This window comes from Ursus maritimus, unplaced genomic scaffold (genome assembly GCF_017311325.1).
Source record: "Ursus maritimus isolate PB19 unplaced genomic scaffold, ASM1731132v1 scaffold_8, whole genome shotgun sequence".
Classification (NCBI taxonomy): Eukaryota; Metazoa; Chordata; class Mammalia; order Carnivora; family Ursidae; genus Ursus; species Ursus maritimus.
The window spans coordinates 77,506,624-77,524,758 of NW_024426996.1; the positions used below are offsets into that span (position 1 = coordinate 77,506,624).

General features: G+C 60.1%; 1 protein-coding gene across 1 annotated transcript in view; it reads left to right on the plus strand.

Annotated features, from left to right (window-relative positions):
* WFS1 (wolframin ER transmembrane glycoprotein) overlaps positions 1–16,912 on the plus strand; it is a 32,239-nt gene extending 15,327 nt beyond the window's left edge. Inside the window, 7 exon segments of the mRNA XM_040625349.1 lie at positions 2,389–2,471; positions 3,000–3,144; positions 4,992–5,162; positions 6,668–6,748; positions 9,641–9,786; positions 14,360–15,722; positions 15,725–16,912. Of these exon segments, the coding sequence (XP_040481283.1) occupies positions 2,389–2,471; positions 3,000–3,144; positions 4,992–5,162; positions 6,668–6,748; positions 9,641–9,786; positions 14,360–15,722; positions 15,725–16,152 (2,417 nt within the window). The 3' untranslated portion in view covers positions 16,153–16,912.
* Positions 16,913–18,135: the final 1,223 nt, after the last annotated feature.

Below are 18,135 nucleotides of genomic sequence, written 5' to 3' on the forward strand. Positions count from 1 at the left end.
CCCCCCCCCCCCGGTAGCGTGGGTGAGAGACAATGCCACCAGACCTTGATGACCGAGATGGGGAACAGTGGGTACCCAAAAGGGACATCAAAGTGCTAGGACCAGAAAAAGCCAGATATGCAGGTCAGGCATGCAAAGAAGAGCATGTTTCATGGTCCTTGGGCCACACTGCCTCAGCCAGCTCTGGGGGGTATTCTTTATGACACTGAACAGTAAGCCCTTGACCTGCGGGAAGGCTCCTCCTTACATGGAAAGAGCCAGAACCCTCTGATTGGTCTGCAGCGCGGGCCCAACATTTGAGTAGTTGTAGAACTATTTCTGTCAGTGCCAAGTGGAAAAAACTGTGGAAATATGAAGGTGTGGTGTATGTTTCAAGGAGTTTCTGTCTACTGGGGAGACTTTTTGAAATGCCAGGCTATGAATAACTTCTGTGAAAAATTAATCATGGATAGAATCTTTAGCCAACAGATGTATGCTTGAATCCTCTATATTCTGATTAAAACACAGAAAGAACGTGGGCTTGCAAATTCAGTTAGTCAAGAAAAGTTGAGCTTGTGGGAGGTGCCCGGTGGGCGCTGCGGTGGGAAGTGCGGTGTCAGTGAGCAGCAACAAAGGCCCTGTGGTCAGCGGAGAGGTCGGAAGTGGGGAGGGGAAAGAAACCCACATTTCGGGAATGCCAACTCTGGCCCAGTCACTTAATACAAAGTGTCTTGTCCTTCATAACTGTCCCTTTGGATGGTTATTAACGATTGGGTTGAAAATGCCTCTGGCTAGGTCACACAGCACTTTGATGCTAAAGGTAGAGCCACACGGGCCGGACTTCCCTCCGTGTGCACACTCCTTCCCTGGGAGCCCGTGGAAGGGATCGGCTTGGAGCCCACAGGCTCTGTGTTCCGTTCTAGGCCAGAGAGTGCATCCAGGGAATTGAGGGGGTGTGGCAGTGGCCAGAAGGGAGACGTGGCCTTGGCTCAGGAGGCACCAAGGTCCTGGGCACGAGAGCAGAGTGGGCATGCTGAGGCCACACTGGGCAGGGGCTCTGAGGACCTCAGTGAGGAAGCCCACTCTGATCTCAGGGAGAGGTGGCCTGGTATTTTCCAGCCGTCCCCCGAGAGGGCCGTCATGTGTACCTGCGCTGTGAGGTCTTAAGGAGAAACCTCCTCACTCTGAGCTGTGCCCGTGCCTCTCCACCTTTGCACCTGAAGGCTGCGCTGGCTCGGGCCGTGCCCCTGTTGCCTCCTCCTGGAGTCCGGCGTCCCGTGGACTCGGGTGCCTGGAACGCAGGGGCTGGTGGCATTGGTGGCCACAGAGCGAGCTCCGAGCCTGGCAGAGCTGGTGCTGGGTGAGGCCTGGATGAGCCCATCAGGAAGGTCAGTCCTTAGGTGCTATTGCAGGGGGCAGTTTTTGTTTCCAGAGACATCTAGAGAGTGAGAGGCTGTCAGTCTCTACTAAGCCCCTACAGTGGAGTCAGTAGCCCTGGGGGTACATCCCACGAGTTGCCTGGAGCTGTCTCGTACCTGCCAAGGTGGGGTGTAGAGCGGGATGGAGGCCCCCGAATATTCATTGTATAAATCAGAGACAGAGACTGGTAACAAACAAACAAACAGTTTTTTAAAACTTTTTATTGTTAACGCTGCCTGTTGCTGGTAAGGTGGTGAAGTTGGTGTAGTTCCGTGATTCTTTCGTAGTTTGTAATAAGGTTTTAGAAAGTAGGCTAGGGCATGAGCCGTATGATTTTTGGGCCCTAGTAATGCAACCGAAGAACGTACGCTGGGAGAATAACCCCAAAGGAAAATAGATGCACTGTTTGATAAAATTAGTGAGTGTGGGGAATGATGTAAAGGCCCAGCGGAGCAGAGGCCCAGCACCTCCAACGGGCTTCTGAGCCCTGGAGATGGTGCATTTCAGCACAGAGTAACGTGGGGAAGTGGCTACGATTCACCGTCGTAAATGTGTTTGTGTGTGTGCACACACCAAGTGTGACCCCAGAAATCACGTGCATACAGACGGCAGTCTTGGAAAACATGGATTTGGTTTGTCTATTGAGGCACAGGCCAGGGCTTTCACGTTGGAGTCCTGGGATCTTTCTAGAACCCAGCTCAAGCAGGCCTGAGCTTGGGGGTGAGGGTGGGACTGGCGTCTGTGCGCCTGCGTCCTTCTTGCCGCTCTGAGCTGCTGTGAAGACCACCGTCTGTGGGAGTTTTGCTGTCCGTGCTCCGGGGCTGTCTGCGTCACTGTTGGGCAGTGTTCCGGCATATTCTGTCTGCGTCTGACCTGGATTTTAACAAAGCTGCCCTGGGTCTGAGCCCATCGTTATAGTCCCATCCACTCCCAAACAGGCGACAAGGACCAGTCTCGTGACATTCTGTCTGCTTTTCTCCTGTGATAAAGGGCCTGTGAAGGGAGATGTGGAAGTGCCCTTTGAAGAAGTCCTGGAGAAGGCCAAGGCGGGGGACCCCAAGGCACAGACGGAGGTGAGGACCGTGTGACAGTGGAAGGCTCAGCCCACGGCCCCTGCATGGCGGCCCTGGGAGAGGCCGGTGCTGTGTGAACGGGGAGCAGGGGTGCCGGGCCCGTTTTTTGTGTTCCCATGTTCTCTGCGTCATTTGCCTCCCACCACCCTCTGCGGATCCCGTGTTCTCACCCACGTCCAGCTCACACCCTGTCTTGGGTCCTCCTCCTCTGGGACGCCTTCCCTGCCTGCCCCCCGTCCTCTCATCTGTAGAGGGAGGCCACACCCTCCCCACGTCTTCTGAGGAGCAAGGGCCCCGAGGGTCCCACAGGCCCCACTGGGTGCAGACGCCCAGGGGACCCCAATCCCGCCCCCTGTCTTCCTGGCCTGGGCGAGCAGGGTGGGGATGCGGGCTGGCCAGGAGCTCAGGGCAGGAGAGGGTCGGGACGCCCAGCTTGGGAAGCAGGTGGGGTGAGGACGCGGAGCAGGAGCCCTGGCGCGGCACGGGGGGGCTGCCGCGGAGCGTGGCTTGACGGGGTTCTTGCCGCAGGTGGGGAAGCACTACCTGCAGCTCGCGGGCGCTGCGGACGAGGAGCTGAACAACTGCACCGCCGTGGGCTGGCTGATCCTTGCCGCAAAGCAGGGCCGGCGCGAGGCCGTCAAGCTTCTTCGCCGGTGCCTGGCAGACAGGAAAGGTGGGTCCGAGGGAGGCTGGGTGCGGGCGCCACGGCCGGAGGGACGCGCACTGCTTGCTAGGTCAGCAGGTGACAGGTGACGACAGGAAGATCTGCAGCCAGTGACACTGGTGAGAAACAGGTGTGAATTCTGTTTCACCGGCGGTTTTGTGACATAGACGTTGTTTCTGGAGCATGATGTGGGATGTTTAGGCAGCAAAGCCGCTGTCGTCCTCCTGGGCGTGTGTTGATGTCTGTTGGTAGATCCCTTCTGGGTTCTAATCCAGATCGAGGGGTGGATCATAGAGCCCGCGGAGGCCAGCTTCACCAGGGTCCGTAGGAGAATGTGACAGTGGTCTGAGGTCGGGATGGAACTTTATGGGCTGAACGGCTGGGGCCAGTGAGGACCTGCTCAGCTGCATTCACTGCCAGGAAGCGAACAGGTGAGGGGGGGACAGTGAGACACAGCCCAGCCACACGCGGTCACTTACTCATCCCAGAGCCGTGGCGCGATGTGCTTCTGGAAGTTTCAGACCTCAGAGAAAATGGAAGCCTGTGTCATAAAGTGTTTTTTAAACGATTTTCTCCAGACTGTAGAAGTGTTTTATGTTTATTATGTAAAATTTGGAATAGATAGAAAATGAAGAAATGAACTACCCATAACCTTGAAACCCAGAGAAATGCTCTGTAGTTTGGTGTATTTTTTTCTGGTTTTGTATCATAATGTTTTTAAGAGTTACTTTTATTATACAGAATCTTCTTTTTTTGTGGAAATGGGACTGATGCCTTTGAAAACACAGAATAGTGGCGTTCCATCAGCCAGGATTTCTCACCAGCCACCCTCCCGTTGCGGCCGGGGCGAGTCCGTGCGGCCCACCCAGCTGGGTGCTGGAGCCGATGGCTGCCAGCGGCCGGGATGTAGCCCGGTCAGGACCAGGCCTGAGGGCGTGTGCTGCAGGGGGCCGTGGGGGGCCCCGCGTGCTCCACACACCCCACTTCTTCACACTGAGTGCTTCCTGGTCTTGAAAGAAATGTGTGCTGAGGTAGAAAATTTGGAAGATGTTTAGAAGGAGAAAAAATCCTGTCCCCCATCTCAAGTCTTACTGCCCTTGGTGGGGGGACGCTGACAGTTGGCCCTAACAGTTGGGGGTGAAGGGAGAAAGGCGGCCACAAGCCAGCCTGTGAAACCTGTGCCCATTTCTCTCCACGGGGAGTCTCTGTCTCCCTGGAAAAGGGCCAGTTGTGCAGGAATGGGGTTTCCCAGCTGCCTCAGGAGGGGCAGAGCCTGTGAAGAGCTGTGGACGCAGGGAGGTCCCGCTCTTGCACCCAGGCCGATAACCCGATAACCGTGGTTGCCTTTCTCTGACTCCCGTAGTTACCTGCTGCTCTGCCTGTCTCTGACTCCCTGGCCACGGGCAGGCCAGGACACGCCGGTGCCTCGGCTTCCCCATCTGTAAATGAGGAGAGCAGTCCTTACTCTCAAGGGTGCTTGTGAGGAGGAAATCGGACAGGGAAGTGGGCCAGGAGCACAAGAATGTCTAACACACGCCTGCCTGGGGGGTCGCCTGGGGAGGTCTGCCAGGAACATGGGAAGGCCTGGCACCTGCTTGCCCACAGGGTCACTCTGGGGAGGGTCCACTGAAGGACCAGGCAGACCTCCAATCTGGGGAGTGGGTCCCGGCAAGGTCTTTGGCCAAATGTCCTTTTTTGTCAAATGTCTGTTTCTGCCTTGGTGATGAGAGGTGCCTGCAAAGCAACTCGCATGAGTCCCCTGCCAAGCCCCTGCAGCAGGGCTGGTCAGGGCTCAGAGCACCACTAGCGGCACCCAGGCAGGCGGGACGAGGCCGGTAACGCCTCTTGTCTCGTAGGCATCACTTCTGAGAACGAGCAGGAGGTGAAGCAGCTCTCCTCCGAGACGGACCTGGAGCGGGCTGTGCGCAAGGCCGCCCTGGTGATGTACTGGAAGCTCAACCCCAAGAAGAAGAAGCAGGTGGCCGTGTCCGAGCTGCTAGAGAACGTTGGTCAGGTCAATGAGCACGGTATGCGAGCCTTCTTTGGACCAGGCCTTCCCATGGGGATGTCATGGGCTTCTCTGTGGGAATTCTGGGGGGCTTCCCTTTGGGAGCCCTGTGGAGGCTCTGGGAGCCTACCTGGGGTCTCCCAGGGACTTTGTTGTGGGGACCTCATGGGTCTCCTTTAAGGCCCAGGGAGGGTCCCTCCTAGGGTGTTGTCCTGTTCTTGGGGTCCCCTTCCTAAGCCCTGCCCTGAGCTCTGGTACAGTCCATGGGCAGAGCCACAGATCTTGTTGTTCTCAGGGTGTCCTGCTCCTCCTGGGGGGGGGGGAGAGTAGCACATGCAGGGAGGGACCTGGGTCCCTGAAACCCTGAGGTTCCAGGGGCACTGAGCCAACTGTGTCTCTGACGGCCTTCCTGTGGCAGGCCTCATCACTGGCCTCCACAGCCTCCCCCAGCCTTCTGACAGCAGCCAGCCTGAAGGACAGATGGGGCAGAAGAGCGGGCATCCCTGACTGGGTTTGGCCGCTCCATTTCCCGGGGCCCGACCTGACTTTTCCTCTCCATCACTGGGGGGCCACCTGCCTCCAGCTGTGAGGATGTGATTCCTGCCCAGGGCCACACGCAGCCCTCTCTGGCCCCCCAGGGCTGGGGCCTCCTGCCTGCACAGCAGGGCAGCAGAGAAGGCTGCTGGGCGGACATCTTTGCCCCTTCTCCTGGGGTCTCCGGGCAGGACCTCTGTCCGACTAGACCCTCTGGGGACTAGCCTGCTCTCTGGGCCAGGATTGGGGAGACTACGTGCTGGAGAAGTGGAGGTGTCCGTGAGAGAGGCATGCTTGATGTGACGAGCTCGGGGTCGCCCCTTAGAGCCCCAGGGACCCTGCAGTGCCGCAGCTCAGCCCCCACCTGCTGCCCCCCCTCCACCAGGCCACTTCCAGGGCCCTCGGTCTCTCTGGGTCACAGTGCCTCGCCCCTCATGTTGTCTGGCTCCCGCCTGACCTGACCCTGCAAAGGCACGCCCTGGTGCCCGGCATGCAGGAAGACTCGCATGGTTGCCAGAATGGGGTGCGGCAGGTGGTGGATATTGACAAAAGAGCAGAATATTTCAGTCCGGGCTCAGCCGCTGAAGAGACTCGTGTGGAGCTCCTCCCAGCACCAGGGCTGGGGAGACAGGAAAAGGCCTGGCCCCCAGAGAGCTCTGTCTTTTCCAGGGGAGAATCATGCCAAGGGCCAATGCCAGCAGAGGTATTTGGGGATACGTTATGCTGACCAGAAACCGATGTGTCTATCGCGTGGCTGCATCGGTAGAGGGGATGGCTGTGCCCAGCGGGGGCCGAGTCAGCCTCGTGGCTGGAGGCTCAGATGTGGCTGCCCAGAGAGGTGGCCCTCACCGTGCCCATCAAGGACTGCGTGGAGGCCCTGTGGTCCCCAGAGCTTGGGGACACCCCAGCAGCACATGGGCCGGTTGCTAGAGGGCTGCAGGGCCCGTGGGAACAGCCTGCTTTGATTCTGTCTCTGTTCTGTCACCACAGATGGAGGGGCACAGCCAGGTCCGGTGCCCAAGTCCCTACAGAAGCAGAGGCGGGTGCTGGAGCGCTTGGTTAGCAGCGAATGTGAGTACGGCCTCCCGTCCGGCACCTATGACCCCTTTGGCCAAGCTGTTAGGCCCACCACCCCGGGCACCACGTCCACTCCTTGCTGCAGAGTCTGGACCTGGAGCCTCCAGGGTCTTGGGGGCGTGATGGGTCTTCAGTCCAGTCCGTTTGGGGCTGTCGGTATTCCGGGCAGTGGGATCCAGAGCCTGCCTGGCAGGAGCACACGGTATGAGGGAAGACAGACATGGGACAGAGAGGGCAGTAGAACAGTCCGTGCAGGACAGAGCAATGGGGGTGGTGGGTGACTGCATCCGGGTGCCTGAGCCAGTCAGCAAGGATGAGGGGGCAGTTAGCCCCTGAAGGGCGGGGGGGGGGAACCACACACAAAGGCCTGGTGAGGGGCACCCAGCAGGGAGTGTGGGGGCTCCCCCGAGCATGGGCTGTGGGAAGGTGAGGAATGCAGGGTTAGGGGGGCATGCAGAAGTAGGTGCCTTTGGGACATCCAGTTAGGAGAGGTCCTCGATCCTCCGTGGGCAACCGCCTAGCTGTGTGGGCGGACTCTTGGTCTTGGTGCCCAGGGCCCCCATCCCGGAGGAGACCAGACAGGAGGGACCCACGGGCTGCTCGGCACTGACAGGAGGCCCGGCTCTTCCCCCAGCTCTGCCACATACTCTCCTCGTGATCTCAGGCAGGCCTGGTTTTCCTTTCTGAGGCTCAGTTTCCCGTTGTGCACAGTGATGGTCAGATTAGAGGGCTGAGGGCCCCCCAGTCCTGAGAGCTTCTGTTGCAGCAGGACAGGGGGCATCATACAAAAGGGGTGCACACACCCCTTCCCACTGGGCCGGTAAGCAGTCTGTCCAGGAAGTGTCATTGGAACTCTGGTGACATGTCGAATCCTGAGTCAAGCTTTCCCAGGGCCTCGGGCACATAGGGATGCACGGACTTGCTCTCTTGCTCTGTTTGGGGGACGCAGAGCGGTATGGGACATTGACATGGAGAGACACCTGTGGCTGTTGGACACCAGAGGAACGGGAAGGTTCTAGATGGGTTTGTGTTTTTTTTTTAAGATTGTATTTATTTGAGAGAGAGAGACAGAGATAGCAAGAGAGAATGAATGGGGCAGGGGGGTGGTCAGAGGGATAGGGAGAAGCAGGCTCCCTGCTGAGCAGGGAGCTTAACGAGGGGCTTGATCCCAGGTTCCCGGGATCCTGACCTGAGCCAAAGGCAGTGGCTTAACCGACTGAGCCCCCCAGGCGCCTCTCTAGATGGGTTTTGAGTGCAGAGGAGCCTGGAGTCCGACTGTGTTTGGGGTAAGAGGTGCAGAAGTCAATGAGGGGTAATTCCTCCTGAGAGAGCTCAGCTCTGCCTTCCCCACCCTAGTCACCTTATGGTTAGCCACTCGGAGCTTTCCTGTGCACCTGGGAACTGCTAGAAGGTCCTAGGGTCCAGGGGAGACCATGTGCTCTGGGCTCAGAGGGATGGGTCTGAGGCCTACCTGCGGTGAGAGCTGGGCAGAGACGTGGCCTCTCCAGGCCTCCGTGGCGGGTGTGGACGGTACCGTCCAGGGGCCCCCGCCTGGTCATCAGCCCGCCGGGCCCGCCTCCCCACCAGCACACTCCCAGCAGCCTGTGAAATGTGCCTGTTCCCCTCGCCTCAGAAAAAAAAGGATGAAACCCTCTCCGGACCCCTCGCTCCCAAAGCAACCACTCTGTTTCTCCCTTTGCTAACGAAGCGGAGAGGGGCATCCGCAGTCGCCATCCTGGCTTCCCTCCCTCCTTTCTCTCTGGGACCTCCCCCTCGTCGTCCTACCAGAATGGCCCTGTCCAAGTCCCTGGTGACCCATCCTCAGACCCCGCTGTGCCTACGCTCCATGCATTGGTGGCAAGTGTCATGGTGTCAGACCACCTACGACACCAGCGCATAGCCCGGGACAGGCCACTGGGCCCCGTCTCTTCCACCAGTTGTCTCGTGTCAGCTCACGCCTTGAGTGTCCACCTGCCACTGCCACCGGTGCTGCCCCATCTCATGGTGGCCCTGTGGCCCGCATGCAGTCCTGGATGCCTTCCGGCCCCCCGTGTTAGCACACAGACCCTTGTCTGCACCCCTCTCCCGGGGTGCTTGCCTCATTCCTGACACTGTTGACTTGCTCTTGCTGCTGCTTGTTGCTCTCTTCTGCGACCAGCTTCCGTCCAAGTGTCCCCAGTGCCCGGAACACAGCCCCACGTGGGTGGCCCCAGGGACACCTGGGGAGTGACGGCCCCGCAGCTGGCGGCCCGCTCGTGATGTGATCTCTGTGTTAATTCACTCCCCGCGCCTGCCCAGCTCCCCTCTCTGCCTGGAGGACGGTCCTGCCGTGGACATGACCGTGGCGAGCAGCCGGCCTCGTCTGGCCGTCAGCCTTGTTGAGTGTGACCCCACTCGAGCAGGAGCCCAGGCTTGGGCACACGCTGCGTTTGTGCACAGATCCCAGGCACTCCCAGCGCTGAGGAAGGTGCCTGGCACATGGTCGGCCCTCGGGGGCTGGTAGCTGTGTGCTGAGTGGAGGGGTCAGTAGGTGGCGGGGCCGCAGGGCCACCGTCCGCAAAGCTGTGAGAAGCCAGGGCTGAAGGAGGTGGCAAAAAGGGGCTGGTGGTGAAGGCGGCTGCAGGGCCCGTTCAGGCAGACCCTGGGCCTGAGAGCTGGGGAGAGGGAAGCTCAGGACAGGGGCAGGTGTCACCATGGCGAGGAGGCGGCGTGAAGGCCGTCCCGTCTGCCTCTCTTCTCCCCGCCGGCCGTCCTTGCCCCACTGTCTGTCCTGGACAGAGAGGCATTGGCTCCCAAGCCTCCTTGGCTTCCCTCTGGGCCCCGGCCGCCTTCGCTGCCTGGCCTGTCCATGTGGGGTGACCCTGTGCCCTTCTCTCTTGGGCCCAGCTAAGAGCTACATAGCGCTGGACGACTTCGTGGAGATCACCAAGAAATATGCCAAGGGCATCATTCCCGCCAACCTGTTCCTGCAGGACGATGATGACGACGAGCTGGCAGGCAAGAGCCCCGAGGACCTGCCCCTGCGGCTGAAGGTGAGTGGGGCCGGAGGGCTCCGACCCCCAGGGCCCCCACCTGCCCTTCCACGCACCCTGGTGCTGTCCGGGGAGGGGTGGGTGGGGGGCCCTTGCCCTTGCCCGACACAGAACCCTTCCAGACGGTGCAGCGTGTCGGGGGAGGCGCAGCGTGTAAGGGCGGTCCCCGTGGTTATTCGCTCACCACACCTCCCGGGCTCCCCTCTCTGCCTGGAGGACAGGATGTGTTCTCCTGAAGAGGGCCTTTCCTGTGCCGTCAGGCTCCAAACCCAAGGGCGCTGCTGGGGGTGGGCATGCTTGGGAGTGGCGGACGAGCCGTCCTGTTCTTTCCGGGCGAAGTGCCGTGGGCAGCGGCGCGCCGTGCGCTGGGGTCTGACTTGCACGTAGACTTTGTCATTTTGGAAAGTGATCCGTCTGCGGCACGAGCGGAGGTCGGCTTCTCAAAGACTCCTTCCCCCAAAACCTAAGTGCCAGTATTCAGAGACCGGGAGCACCCTGCCGGGTAGCTGTCTATCCAGATCTGCGGGGCGAGTGGGTGTGGTGTGGACAGCGGCGAGGAGGTCACTGTGGGCTGGCCGGAAGGGAGGCACCCTCGCCCCACCATCGGCCGGCGAGCAGCAGCAGCGGCAAGGAGCGCGCGCAGAGCACACACACAGGTGCAGAAAGCCAGGAATGGTGGGTCATGCCCCTGGGGTGACAGCTGTCACTCTCTCGGTCATGTGGTTGAGACTTACAGTGCAGGTGGTCGGCGTGGGCCGTGGCAGCTCTCACAGGTTCCCCAGGTCAGCTCTTCCACTTTGCAAAGCACACCAGGGTGTCCCCAAGTGTAGCCGCCAGTCCCAGGCAGGTCCGTCAGCACGAGGGGCTCTGAGCAGACAAATCGTCATGAAGCCCATGGTGTTCGTCGTCCAAGAGTCCGTGGTACTGAGCTGAGCAGGAGCGTGTGTGACCCACCATCCGTGAGGCAGGGGGCAGGGGCCGGCCCGGCCACCAGCAGATGGGAGTGGCAGGGACAGGAAGTGCGCTGAAGTCCCGCACTGGAGGCAGATCAGTGTGGCCCCTCCTGGGCGCCTGGATGTGGAGGCTCAGATCGGGCGCCATCCGGATGGGGAGGCCGACTCGGAAACCGCGTGGAGATGCCGTGGCCCAGGGTGGCCGGCATGGTGGCCACACTTGGGACCATTGGGCTGAGGGAGTTCCCCCGAGGACAGGCGCTGTGTCCGGGGTGAAATTCTGAGCCGCAGGCCAGGAGGGCCAAGGAGCTTGACCCAGGGAGCTCAAAACTGTTGTCGCAGGTCCGCTTGGGCAGGCCTGGGCTAAGTGCGTTCGCAGATGGACGCTGTTAGTTTCCCTAGAACATGAGAGAAGGAGGGTGGAGCGCTTGCCATGGTTCTTGGCCAAGAGGAGGCTTTCCCCAAATGCCAGCGAGGGTCCAAGGTGAAAGGGTGAGCCCGGAGAACTATGGGCAGGCCGCGTGGCTGTCCCAGCGTAGTTGCTAACAGTGCCCGCTTTCAAGGCAGCCTGGTTGGGACGGTAAATTATGTCACCCTTCTTATGGGTGACAAGCTCAGGGCTGTCCAAACGTCTGAGAGTCCTTTTTGGGAAAAGAGATTTAAAGTATTCCAACAAGAAGTAAACGAGGCTCTGTTTTCTTTCGGTTTTTGAAATTGTCAGACTACTTTAATGCCTTTACGGTTTGTCTCATTGAAAGTCTTTTGTAAAAGAGATGGTCAGTCCTAGCAGGCGTCTCCAAAACCAAAGGCTGTTCCAGCTTTTCATCGCCTGTCGGAGCCAGAGGAAGGGCAGCGCGCTCGTCTTCCCGCCCCCACGAAGTGCCAGGCGCCACTAGAGTGGTGTGACTCCCACAGCCCGCTCCAGGCTCTGGGCCCCGCGCTGCTCCAGCCCTTTGCGGCAGATGAAACCCTCGTAAGAGTAAATTTAGTAATATTTAAAAATCCACAGTCTCACAGAGTCATTGGGAAGTCCCGGTGTGCACACTTTCACTTGGGTCTGAGCCGAGTCGGGTTGAGATGGCCTTGCTGTGACCTGCCTGGTGACAGGCGCTGTCCTGTCATAGAACTGACTCCCTGCTCATTTTTTAAAAACTTCTTTCCTGCTCAGAAAACAGCTCGTTTTAATTTGTTGGACTTGGTCTACAGAAAAGGTTTTCAGTTTCCCAGCTGGGTGGGGCCCCAAGTGCAGGGCTTGGCTGGAAGCTACCGAGGGCCGAGTGGGGGCCCTGAAAGGAGGGGACTCCCTGGTCCTAGTGGCCCAGGCACCTCCATGTGCAGACAGAGGCCGGACATCACTGGACATCATGTTCGAGAAGCTTCGTGGTCTTTTTTTTTTAATTCAGTTAACATGTAGTTTCAGATGTAGAGGTCAGTTGTTCATCAGTTGTGTATAATACCCAGGGCTCCTCGCATCACGTGCCCTCCTTAATGCCCGTCACCCAGTTACCCCGTCCCCTACCCCCCTCCCCTCCAGCAACCCTCAGTTTGTTTCCTGTGGTTAAGAGGCTCTCATGGTTTGTCTCCCTCTCTGGTTTCCTCTTATTTTACTTTTCCCTCCCTTCCCCTATGATCCTCTGTTTCGTTTCTTAAATTCCACATACGAGTGAAATCACGTGATAATTGTCTTTCTCTGATTGACTTACTTTGCTTAGCATAATACTCTCCAGTTCCATCCAGATTTTTTTTCCTCCCCCCCCCCCCAGAAGCTTCATTGTCTTTTAAAGAACATCAGATTCATTTTCAGGCGCGGGCTGCTTGCACGGAGGAGGACGGTGAGCTACAGCAGCCCCAGGGGACGCCTGTGGTCCGTCCTGCCGCTGGCCCGGCCGCCTCTCGGGATTAGCTGCACTGGTGCGGCTGACGCACTCCGGGACTCCGAGCCCGGCCGCTCTGGCTCTGTGTCCGAGGGGCCCTCCCAGGGGAAGCCTGGCGCGAGTCCGTGTTCCCAGCCGCTCAGAAGTACCTGCCGAGGCTCACATTCCGGGGCCCGAAACTCGCTAGTGCCCATCCCCGGTCACGTGGGAGGGTGGTGGCTGTGTTCGTGGCAGGTGAGCTGCAGGGGGCCTTTTGTTCACTTCCTGGCTTGTTTTAGAACGAGAGTAAGTGGGCTGTCACAAACGTGTAAGAAGGAATGCAGCTGTTCACACACGTATGTGTCTGGACAGGCAGGCACACACCAATGTTCTTTAATATCTCCAACTCCTGTGTGAGCCCGGCTTCCTCTCCTCTGTGGAAAACGCACTATCCAGTTGCTTCCGGGTCATCTTGAGTTGACAGCCAAGGCATTTGGACAGATGACAGCCACATCCGGGTGTGGTCACTCGGTTATGCTCCCCCAGGATCCCCCTCACTGGCCAGTCTTCTCCACGCTCTGGCCGGGCAGAAGCGGCCGAGGCCATGCTGCCCACCTCCCGGGGCGGTGGTGGGCGTCCGTCGCATAGCCCCTCCGAGGAGCTCCGGGCAGCAGCCAGGCTTCCCTAACCCCACACGTGGGCGATCTTGTGCAGTCAAGGGTCCACGCCTTTGCCCCTCCAGACACACCCTGCCCTCCACACCACACCACCTGAGGGCTGGCACCTCCAGCCTCTCTCTCGTTTCCCTGAGCCCTGGCAGGGCTGGAAGCCTCTAGGAGTTCTGCACAGGTGTGGAGTCCGGCCCGGGCGGCGGAATCAGCCCCTGCCTCCTCCCCTAGGCTGCACCCCTGCTCGCCTCCCCCACATCCCTCATTCATCCTTTGCTGTGTGACATCTGAGGGTCACCCTGCCCTTTGCCCTGGGTGCAGATTGCGGGAGTGGCCGTGGGGGTTGTGTGTCTGTTCGGAGCAGGACGGGTGTGTGTAGGTGGGTGGTAGCAGGCAGCTGCTTCTCGGGGTCCCCTGCCACGAGCGAGCACGTCTCCTCTGGCCCCTTACAGATGAATCGTCTCCATTTGGTTATGACATGCCGAGCCCCCGGTTCACATTTACAGGGAGCTTTCCTTCTGGAGTCCCCACACCCGCCACCGCCCCTGGGACCATTCAGAGCCCTTCATGGGCTTGAAAGTATTGGTTCCTCTGCCCTTAGCAGACTGGGGGGCTGAGGCTCGGGAGGGCAGCCCTTGCTACAGGGGTGGCCAGGTCAGAAGCCCCGCTCCGACGCTGGCAGCCAGGGCTCCTGTGTCCACCAGCAAGGCCCTGTGGGGAGGGAGGAGGGGAGCCAGGTGCGTTCCTCCAGGTGCTTGAGGTCTGGAAGGGGACACTGGCTTGCAGGAGTCCAGAAACCCTGGCAGAAGGTTGGGACAGAAGGGGAGCCAGGGGATGGGCTCCAGGGGCCTAGAGGAGAGAAGCAGGACCTGCAGGACTGGGTGGGACTGAGGGAGGGTCGGTCTAGACTGTAGAGCCTGGGGAAGACGTCGCTTCATGGACAGGGTGTTGACAGGGGAAGGACCCGCTGGGACCAGGGGCTCGGGGGCGAGCTGTTCACTTCGAGCAGAGCTCAGGTGCTTGGCGGAGTGTCGAGGACAGGGGCGGGGCTCCTGGACTGACTTGCTTCCGAAGCCCCGTCTTTGTCTCCGCCCCCCAGGTGGTCAAGTACCCCTTGCACGCCATCATGGAGATCAAGGAGTACCTGATCGATATGGCCTCCCGGGCGGGCGTGCACTGGCTGTCCACCATCGTGCCCACCCACCACATCAACGCCCTCATCTTCTTCTTCATCATCAGCAACCTGACCATCGACTTCTTCGCCCTCTTCATCCCCCTGGTCGTCTTCTACCTGTCCTTCGTCTCCATGGTGATCTGCACCCTCAAGGTGTTCCAGGACAGCAGGGCCTGGGAGAGCTTCCGCACCCTCACGGGCCTGCTCCTGCGCTTCGAGCCCAACCTGGATGTGGAGCAGGCCGAGGTGAACTTCGGCTGGAACCACCTGGAGCCCTACCTGCACTTCCTGCTGTCCGTCTTCTTCGTCATCTTCTCCTTCCCCATCGCCAGCAAGGACTGCATCCCCTGCTCGGAGCTAGCCGTCGTGTCCGTCTTCTTCACCGCCACCAGCTACATGAGCCTGAGCGCCTCCGCCGAGCCCTACACCCGGAGGGCCCTGGTGACCGAGGTGGCCGCCGGCCTGCTCTCCCTGCTGCCCACGCTGCCCTTCGACTGGCGCCACCTGAAGCTCCTGGGCCAGACCTTCTTCTCCGTGCCCGTCGGCCCGTTCGTCGTCCTGAACGCCAGCCTCCCCTGCCTGCTCTACGTCTACCTGCTGTACCTCTTCTTCCGCATGGCGCGGCTGAGGAATTTCAAGGGCACCTACTGCTACCTGGTGCCCTACCTGGTCTGCTTCATGTGGTGCGAGCTGTCCGTGGTCATCCTGCTCGAGTCCACTGGCCTGGGGCTCGTCCGCGCCTCCATGGGCTACTTCCTCTTCCTGTTCGCCCTCCCGATCCTGGCGGCCGGCCTGGCGCTGATGGGCCTGGTGCACTTTGCCCGCTGGTTCCTGTCCCTGGAGCTCACCAAGATCGCCGTCACCGTGGTGGCGTGCAGCGTGCCCTTGCTGGTCCGCTGGTGGACCAAGGCCAGCTTCTCGGTGGTGGAGATGGTCAAGTCGCTGACGCGCAGCTCCATCGTCAAGCTCATCCTGGTGTGGGTCTCGGCCGTCATGCTCTTCTGCTGGTTCTATGTGTACCGGTCGGAGGGCATGAAGGTCTACAACTCCACGCTGACCTGGCAGCAGTACGGCTTCCTGTGCGGGCCCCGCGCCTGGAAGGAGACCAACATGGCCCGCACCCAGATCCTGTGCAGCCACCTGGAGGGCCACCGGGTCACGTGGACGGGCCGCTTCAAGTACGTCCGGGTGACGGAGATCGACAACAGCGCTGAGTCGGCCATCAACATGCTCCCGTTCTTCATCGGCGACTGGATGCGCTGTCTCTACGGCGACGCCTACCCCGCCTGTCCACGGCCGAGGAGGAGCTCTGCCGCCTCAAGCAGCTGGCCAAGCACCCCTGCCACATCAAGAAGTTCGACCGCTACAAGTTCGAGATCACGGTGGGCATGCCGTACAGAGGCGCCAACGGCTCCCGCAGCCCGGAGGAGGACGACGTCACCAAGGACATCGTGCTGCGGGCCAGCGGCGAGTTCAAGGACGTGCTGCTCGGCCTGCGCCAGGGCAGCCTCATCGAGTTCAGCACCGTCCTCGAGGGCCGCCTGGGCAGCAAGTGGCCCGTCTTCGAGCTCAAGGCCATCAGCTGCCTCAACTGCATGGCCCAGCTGTCACCCGCCAGGCGGCACGTGAAGATCGAGCGCGACTGGCGCAGCACCGTGCACGGAGCGGTCAAGTTCGCCTTCGACTTCTTCTTCTTCCCGTTCCTGTCAGCGGCGTGAGGGCACGGCCCCCGCCCAAGGAGCTGTCAGTGCATGTCACCATCAGGACCTGACCCCGTGTGGCCCCCCCCAGCCAGACGGCACGACACTAACTCTGAGTGCGTGTGTGTGTGTGCGCGTGCGTGTGCAGACGCAGTGCTTGGAGACCTCGTCACGTGCAGCCTGCTCACACCCCTGAGAGCGCCAGCTCTGTGCCCCTGGGACGCCCGGCGTCGTGGGAATTGCATGCAGGGTGTCGACCCACGGTGCCGACCTCGCAGAGCGAAGCTGGTGCCCCGCCCCGAAGAGCACTTTACAGATGAGCTTCTCCCGCCTCCACTTCCAAGACCCCCCTCGCCGGCCCTGTTTCCTTTTGTGTCAGATTTGTTTTTCAAAGAACCACACGTGCTGCTGGGTGAAGTCGGTGATGGCATTTCTTATTTATTCGGTCCCTGCTAAGCCTTGACAGCTGTTCGCCGGTCTGGGGCCGACGCAGGGCTGCCTGAGCCAGTCAGCCCCTGATCCTGGCACTCGGAGGCGGGGGAGGTGGCGGCTCTGGGCAGGGCGTGTTCGCGGGGAGCTCTGGCTCCCACAGCCCACCTTGGGCTCTCCTGTCGAGCGGGTGTGGGTGAGTTCATGAGGGTCTGGATGTATCCACGGGAACTAGGAAATGGGAAGAATCTGGAATGTGGAGCGCTCAGAAGAGCCTGGCCATGTTCTGTACTGGGAAGCAGAAAGTGAAGGTCCTAAAGCAGCCAAAATAAACGTTTCATGAAATCTACTGTTTGTCTTTTCTTTATTTAAAAAAAACTCTTGTACGTTTGTGACACTTGCACTGAACTCACTAAAGGGAATTACGAAGAGCAGAACTGACATTCTCAGTCAGCGCGCAGACCCTGGTGCGGCCTCCCGGCCAATCCCCCCCTCCCCCAGTGTCATCCACGGCTGCCCCGCTGTGCATGGGGTCCTACCAGGGGAGGAGCCCGCGTGGCCTCAGGGATCTGTGAGACTCCAGGCACCTATCAGAGGGCACACGTGGTTATCATGGTGTGGATCAGCCACCCCGTTGGCAAGAAGTTGGTGAGCCATAGCCCTCGTTCAGTGATGCGCAATGATAGTTCCACAGAAATACAGTCAACTCGAGCAATTTAGGGGCACTAGAGCAGCTTGGGTCCCTCCGTGAACTTAGTGCCCCCTCACATAGGGACCTGTGTCTGAGTCCCTCGGGTCTCGTGTTTCTTCCCTGACGGTGAGGACAAAGCCGCCACGCCGCTCCTCCCCAGTGGTGGACCCCCGATGAGCCGTGGGTCCGCGTCTTTGCAGAGGTCAGGAGACCTATGTTCTTTCTGTGGTTTGGAGACCTTGCACTGACCTTCAGGGGGTGGCTGCCTCTGTTTTCTGTGAACGTGGCCCATCTGGCCATGGCAGGTGGCAGCTGCACCCCTACCGGGTTAACTCCTGTGTCACCCGGGGGTCTGCCCGAAATCCCACACACTGGGCGTGCTCGCGGGGTGGCATCCCTCTGTGCCGGGTTTGCTCCTGGCTTCCTTCCCTGGGCAGTGAGAGGAGGTGAGAGGTCAGCCCATCCCCCTCTCTGATCCCACAGATTTGCGAGGCCACGAATGCATTCACAGTGTGTCTTTGCCTCCCAGACCCCCCGATGGTCCAGAGAGGGGAGAACGCGGGTGACCTTATGTGATCCTTGCACTCGGAGCGGGGAGGTACAGGGACAACCCTGATGCATGGAGAAGACAGATTCAGAGACGGGGTCACACTGCATACTAGCGGCGGGGCCAGGGTTGCACTGAGATCTGGCCCCTGGGCCACCATGCTGCTGCTCGGCCCCCAGCAGAGCTGCCTGCCCAGTACAGGGAGTGGCGCGGTCTCGGGGGATCACCCCAGTTTGGGGGTTGGACCCCAGGCCTACTGCCTCCATCACAAACCCCTGCACGGCCAGCAGTGGTTCAGTCCCTGTCCCCAGGCCTGTGCCCCGATCTGCAGAAC